Consider the following 7,280-nt stretch of genomic DNA (forward strand, 5'->3'; position numbering starts at 1 on the left):
CTCATTCCAACATCACTTTGAAGTCTGATTGAGATGGTCGAAAAGGGGACCAAGACCTGTCTGATTTGGCTCCGTTTTCAACATCAACACATGTGGATCGGCGGAATAGCTGGCAATCCACATGCTTTTCGAGAAAATCAAGGGACTATTTGTAATATGCTATTGCCTAACTTAATACAGTATACAACATTCATTTGTCTAGATGATGTAGGCTGAAAAGTGTTAAATGATTTTGGCCAAAATTCAGACTTAAAATTCTTAACAAGGAATAAATTCTCTAGTGCACACCAAAATGAATATGAAAAGTTTTGACGCTCATTCTCTATTTCTTCACAGAACACATGTGAGGACCTCAACCTGCAAGCAAAAGAGAATGGGCCAAGTTTCCAAGTTACCACTGTTATTTATGTGTTTTTTTTGTAAGAATTTGGACAGATAACAAAGGTTTGCACCCATTTTTATTTGGGTCACAGATTTGCATACGTTTACAACTGGAAACCAATTAAGTTGCAGAGTGTTATATTTAAAGGTGCACTATCAATATTCGCAAGAATGTGTTTGTAAAACTTTATTAAGTTAATTAATTTTTAAAAAACAAAAATGTAAGCAGTTTGCTTTTAAAAAAAATTAAATATAAAAAAACATATCTTGTTTAATCGAACTTATGTTAAATGGGTGACTCTCATATTAAACATTTTTGTTCTACACAAATGTGTCATGTAACTGGATTTCCTCATCACTGTAGTCTTCTGATAAATTGTGATTTACTTTGGAAAAATGCTCCAAGTTAATTCACCGAGCCTGCAGAATTAAAAAAAAATACATACATACATACATACATACATACATACATACATACATACATACATACATGATGGACCAGCACTCCTCCCTTCCTGCAACATCTGTACCCTGGTGCCCTCTGGAATACTTGTTATAGGCTCCTCTATCAAACAGCAGCAGCATTTAAAGGGATTTGCAATCAAGCAAGTTTTGCTTGATTAGAAATCCCTTTGAGTGCCGCTGCTGTTTGATAGAGAATATATATATATATATATATATATACATACATACATACACACACACAAAATAAATAAAAATATCTATATATCAAGAGGGTTAGAAGTAGCGGCCTACAATTAAACACTTGTATCTCTTCCACCCCATCTTACAATAGTATGACCAATTTGAGGGCATTACTAGCTTCAGAAAAAGGCTCAAAGTTATGGGAAAACCCTTGAATCAAAAGTACAGTTTGTAAGGGAAACCAAACCCTGTTTGAATACACACCAGTTCTGCCTTCAGTATTAAGGAAATAAAAAGGTGAAGTAGGTGGTAAAACATAAACACACCAATGTGGTGGACGGACAGCAGAACACTGATTGGGAAGGTTATGGGGTGTCAGCCAGAAGGGCAAATTTACACAAAAATTGTGGATTCCCTCCAGAGCCATTCACCAGCTAGAGCGCAGGTGCACAGAGGATAGTATCTCACCTGTGTGACGGATTCCGCAGACCCATAGCCCCTCTGCTTGCCAGACATCATCCATCCAAGGGTACCATTGGGGCGGTCTTGACAGGCGAAGCTACTCTCTGCTGGAACATCTGTTGGAGATGGTGTCCTGGAAAAAAAAGAGTCTCTAACAAGGTAAAAACACACACACACACACACACACACTTCCACACATGTTTTAGAAGCCAAAACCACACATTACCTTAATCTCCTTCCTGATATACACAGAGCAGGAAACAAATGAAACAGCTGCCACAGCTTCAGGAAGGCCTAAGGCACATCACTGGCTGCTGAAAAATAAGACGCAAAGGGGTTAGGCTATGGAAATAGTCTTCACTTTCCGGTCAGGAATATCCAGTGGCTGCAAGGCAGCCGTGGAAAGCCCTTCTAAGGGAAAAAGCTGGCAAAAAACTGGGTTCCCTCCTTCCAGCTAGAGCGCAGGTGCACAGAGGATAGTATCTCACCTGTGTGACGGATTCCGCTGACCCATAGCCCCTCTGCTTGGCCTTCAAAATCAACATAGGGAATCGCCAAGCAGTGAGGTGACTCAGCTGCACTACCTGTGGGATGGCTCGCTGTAAAGAAAGTTTAAAAAATATAATTGTACAATCCAACCCTATGCAAATACTTGGACAAAAGTATACACTACTATAGAAATACATACCAAATACCGCAGCCTAAAGATTATCCAAAACAGATAGAGCCGCTATATTAAAGGCCAAACTGAACAAGGCTGTAAACAGAAAATAGCTAATTTCAATACAAGAAACGTGTGGTAAAACATGTCAATTTACCTAAAAAAAACCCCAAAAAACTTACCCTTGAAAGTAACTGATGAAATGATGACAACTGGAAAAATGCCAGAACAAAATTGCCAACAGGCCGGAAATTCGGTAACAAATAACTGGCGGAAGAACACAACTTGATGCCAAACATTGAACTCCTAGAAAATGCAAGAGAATCCATGTTGAAATTGTAAAAAATTTACAAATTTAACACCACAAAAAATAAAATAAAAACCAAAGCAGAGATTACACTTACAAGAACTAAAGAATCCCGCAATTACATCCTGCCTGGTATCACTCCCCATATCAATCACATTAGGTACTACTGAACTGAGGTTCAGATCCAAAGGAACCAATGGATCAATCACCATCTCCAGTTTGTTTGCAATACAGATGTTGTGCAGAATGCTGCATGCAACTACTATACTGCAAACTTTGGATGGAGAATAGAGAAGAAGACCCTTGCCGCGGTCTAGGCACCTAAATCGGCTTTTAAGAACGCCAAAAGTTTGTTCTATAACAACTCTGGTCTTTTTGTGGGCCTTTTGATACCGCCTTTCAGCAGTACCATGTGGATCTGACAGAGGAGTGAGCAGCCACGACCGATTCCCGTATCCAGCATCACCTTTAATAAAAAAATTAAAAAAAAGAGAGTAGATTTTTAAAAAAATAGTACAAAGTACATGTATACAAACCACATATAATAAAATGCCAACACTTACCTAACAGCCAGCCGTTTGGAAAAGCACCTTCCTCAAACAGACGGCAGATTGCAGACTGCTGCAAGATAAAGGAATCGTGAGTGGACCCAGGAAAGCGTGCATTCACATTCATTATCCTTAGGTTTGCATCACAAACCATCTGGACATTAAGCGAATGGAAAAATTTACGGTTTCGGTAATATTCTTCCATTTGCTTTGGCGCAGTCATTGCAATGTGGGTGCAGTCTATTGCACCAAGCACATTGGGCATTTGCGCAAGCTCATAAAAATCCCCCTTCACAGCACGCCACTCAGCATCACACTGGGGAAATTTAATAAATTTCCCAGTGTGTTTTAATATAGCTTTGAGAAATTGGTTCAGGCAACGGGAAAACGTTGCCTGAGACATACCAGCCACTTCGGCTAAAGTGGGCTGATATGTGCCAGATGCCAAAAAATGCAATGCACCAAGAAGTTTGCACATCCCAGGCACTGCTTTGTTTGTTGGCATTTTGGGCTCCAAATCCTCATGTAAGAGCTCATATAGCTCATAAATTGCTGTGGGCATAGGCGTGCGCAGCACATTTTATTAGGGGGTGCACTGTCGGAGGGGTGTGTCTAGCACCGCCTTTTGGGCGTGTCTAGCACCATCTATTGACGTCAACGCAATATAAAATATCCACCCTTGTGCCAATCCTAATAAAGCAGATACATTGTCAGATGTTGTGGTGTGCTTCAAACAAACACCCATGATGGTACTCACTGCAATTACACTGCTCCTCCTCAGCCTGGTCTGGCTGCCCCCTCTTTCCCCTGCAAGCTGCAGCAGCTTACTTACAAGTCAGTCACTCACTGACACTGACAGTCGCAGACTAGTACTGCTGCTGCTGGAAAAACGAGTGACGTGTCAATGCTGCTGCCGGCCGCCTGCCAGTATTGAATTTGTCTTCCTAAGAGGAACGCTGGCTGCATGCTGATCCTCATCAGTGTCTGGAGTTGGCATAGCATAGAAGTAGAGGTGGGCATGTGGCGGGTGTGACGGGTGGGCGGTGGCATCCTTGATTAACCCAGGCGTCTGGTCAGTAATGCAGTCCTGACAGGGTGCAGTGCAGAGGGGACAGTAATCAGCCTGCTCGGCGATCGCTGCATCAGGCATGTGAGATCGAGGTGCCAGACATTAGGGGGTGCCTGTGCGCACCAGGCACCCCCCCTGCGCACACCTATGGCTGTGGGGGAAAGGCGGTAAAGCTTTACCACACTATCCTCTCGTATACCATCTAGCAAACGTCTTTTGCGATACAAACGAGGCCTAGGTATACGGGCCAGCTGCAGATTAGTGTGTGGTGTCATGGTATCAGCACTGTGCTCCTCCAGCCATTGCATTCTGGATTCACTGGCACAGGCTGCAAGCATGAACACCCACACAGAATCTGGGAAATAGTCCATTCGGATGTGTGAACAAAACTCAAAACACAACTAAAAACTATACAAAACCACAGTCCAAGATCTGCGATTGAAAAGTTCCTCTTCAAAATTCTCAGCACTACAGGAGCAATCCTCCCTCTTCAGCTGAAAAGCTTCTTCTGCAGCTGGAGATGTAAATTGACACTACTAAAAAGGGGAGGTAGAAACCACTTTAAAACCAATGCAGGGGTAAAAAAATTATGGTTTCACAGTTTGCCACTGTTTAAGTCATTAGACAATTAAAAGCATTTGCAAAAAAAACAAAATTGAAAAAAACTCTCATCCCTCGGGGGATGAGAGAAAAAAAGGGAGAGCCTAGGGCTAAAACTGTCGGGAATTAGAACTCTCTCCACACCCGCGAGTTCATTGAATTGGTAGGACCCTTATAACCTAAGGGGAGAACAAATTGTCGGGAATTATATATACATCGCCGACTAAAAGCATACATCGCCGACTAAAGAGTCACATCGCCGGGAATTGAATTGGTGGGAATTCCAATTGTCGACAAAACTTATGAAAACTCCCGGAATTGGCAACTAGTCATCGAATAGAATCGACCCTATTAAGGGTTGTTTATACGACAAAGGAATTTAGCATTGTCACCTGGCACCCCAGTAATGGCACTGTTATATAAGGCAGGCACCCAGTGCTTGCAGTGTGATATTACCCTGGCACCCCAGTAATGGCACTGTTATATAAGGCAGGCACCCAGTGCTTGCAGTGTGATATTACCCTGGCACCCCAGTAATGGCACTGTCATATAAGGCAGGCACCCAGTGCTTGCAGTGTGATATTACCCTGGCACCCCAGTAATGGCACTGTTATATAAGGCAGGCACCCAGTGTTTGCAGTGTGATATTACCCTGGCACCCCAGTAATGGCACTGTTATATAAGGCATGCACCCAGTGTTTGCAGTGTGATATTACCCTGGCACCCCGGTAATGGCACTGTTATATAAGGCAGGCACCCAGTGCTTGCATTGTGACATTACCCTGGCACCCCAGTAATGGCACTGTTATATAAGGCAGGTGCCCAGTGCTTGCAGTGTGATATTACACTGGCACCCCAGTAATGGCACTGTTATATAAGGCAGGCACCCAGTGCTTGCAGTGTGATATTACCCTGGCACCCCAGTAATGGCACTGTTATATAAGGCAGGCACCCAGTGCTTACAGTGTGACATTACCCTGGCACCCCAGTAATGGCACTGTTATATAAGGCAGGCACCCAGTGCCTGCAGTGTGATATTACCCCGGCACCCCAGTAATGGCACTGTTATATAAGGCAGGCACCCAGTGCTTGCAGTGTGACATTACCCTGGCACCCCAGTAATGGCACTTTTATATAAGGCATGCACCCAGTGCTTGCAGTGTGATATCACCCTGGCACCCCAGTAATGGAACTGTTATATAAGGCATGCACGCAGTGCTTGCAGTGTGATATTACCCTGGCACCCCAGTAATGGCACTGTTATATAAGGCATGCACCCAGTGCTTGCAGTGTGATATTACCCTGGCACCCCGGTAATGGCACTGTTATATAAGGCAGGCACCCAGTGCTTGCAGTGTGACATTACCCTGGCACCCCAGGAATGGCACTGTTATATAAGGCAGGTGCCCAGTGCTTGCAGTGTGATATTACACTGGCACCCCAGTAATGGCACTGTTATATAAGGCAGGCACCCAGTGCTTGCAGTGTGATATTACCCTGGCACCCCAGTAATGGCACTGTTATATAAGGCATGCACCCAGTGCTTGCAGTGTGATATTACCCTGGCACCCCGGTAATGGCACTGTTATATAAGGCAGGCACCAAGTGCTTGCAGTGTGATATTACCCTGGCACCCCAGTAATGGCACTGTTATATAAGGCAGGTGCCCAGTTCTTGCAGTGTGACATTATCCTGGCACCCCAGTAATGGCACTGTTATATAAGGTAGGCACCCAGTGCTTGCAGTGTGATATTACCCTGGCACCCCAGTAATGGCACTGTTATATAAGGCAGGTGCCCAGTTCTTGCAGTGTGACATTATCCTGGCACCCCAGTAATGGCACTGTTATATAAGGCAGGCACCCAGTGCTTGCAGTGTGACATTACCCTGGCACCCCAGTAATGGCACTGTTATATAAGGCAGGCACCCAGTGCTTGCAGTGTGATATTACCCTGGCACCCCAGTAATGGCACTGTTATATAAGGCAGGCACCCAGTGCTTGCAGTGTGAAATCACCATGGCACCCCAGTAATGGTAATAATAATAACAATAATAAATTTATAATAATAAAAATAATAATAATAAAAATACGGATGGTTTGTTCTATGTAAAAAGTTTGCAGTTTAATAACATACCACATAAGACAATTCTAAAAAGGAGGAATTCCTCTTGCCACTAGGTGGCAGTAAAAGCTTGGATAATAAAAATATCTATATATCAAGAGGGTTAGAAGTAGCGGCCTACAATTAAACACTTGTATCTCTTCCACCCCATCTTACAATAGTATGACCAATTTGAGGGCATTACTAGCTTCAGAAAAAGGCTCAAAGTTATGGGAAAACCCTTGAATCAAAAGTACAGTTTGTAAGGGAAACCAAACCCTGTTTGAATACACACCAGTTCTGCCTTCAGTATTAAGGAAATAAAAAGGTGAAGTAGGTGGTAAAACATAAACACACCAATGTGGTGGACGGACAGCAGAACACTGATTGGGAAGGTTATGGGGTGTCAGCCAGAAGGGCAAATTTACACAAAAATTGTGGATTCCCTCCAGAGCCATTCACCAGCTAGAGCGCAGGTGCACAGAGGATAGTATCTCACCTGTGT

The 7,280-nt window shown here is 43.5% G+C and overlaps 1 protein-coding gene across 2 annotated transcripts; it reads right to left on the reverse strand.

Moving 5' to 3' along the window:
* Positions 1-1,500: 1,500 nt before the first annotated feature.
* On the reverse strand, positions 1,501-4,584 carry LOC135033951 (putative nuclease HARBI1). Of its 2 annotated transcripts, none has more exons than XM_063954234.1 (7): positions 3,020-4,584; positions 2,554-2,922; positions 2,332-2,455; positions 2,177-2,245; positions 1,977-2,087; positions 1,715-1,799; positions 1,501-1,621 (listed from the first exon to the last, which is right to left on the reverse strand). In XM_063954234.1, coding segments are annotated over exons 1-3 (918 nt in total). In that variant the 5' UTR covers positions 3,567-4,584; the 3' UTR covers positions 1,501-1,621; positions 1,715-1,799; positions 1,977-2,087; positions 2,177-2,245; positions 2,332-2,453. The 2 variants fall into 2 exon arrangements, with proteins under 2 accessions (XP_063810304.1, XP_063810294.1); XM_063954224.1 differs by having other exon boundaries at positions 1,715-1,802.
* Positions 4,585-7,280: the final 2,696 nt, after the last annotated feature.

The sequence above is a fragment of the Pseudophryne corroboree genome, chromosome 1, assembly GCF_028390025.1.
Source record: "Pseudophryne corroboree isolate aPseCor3 chromosome 1, aPseCor3.hap2, whole genome shotgun sequence".
Taxonomy (NCBI): domain Eukaryota; kingdom Metazoa; phylum Chordata; class Amphibia; order Anura; family Myobatrachidae; genus Pseudophryne; species Pseudophryne corroboree.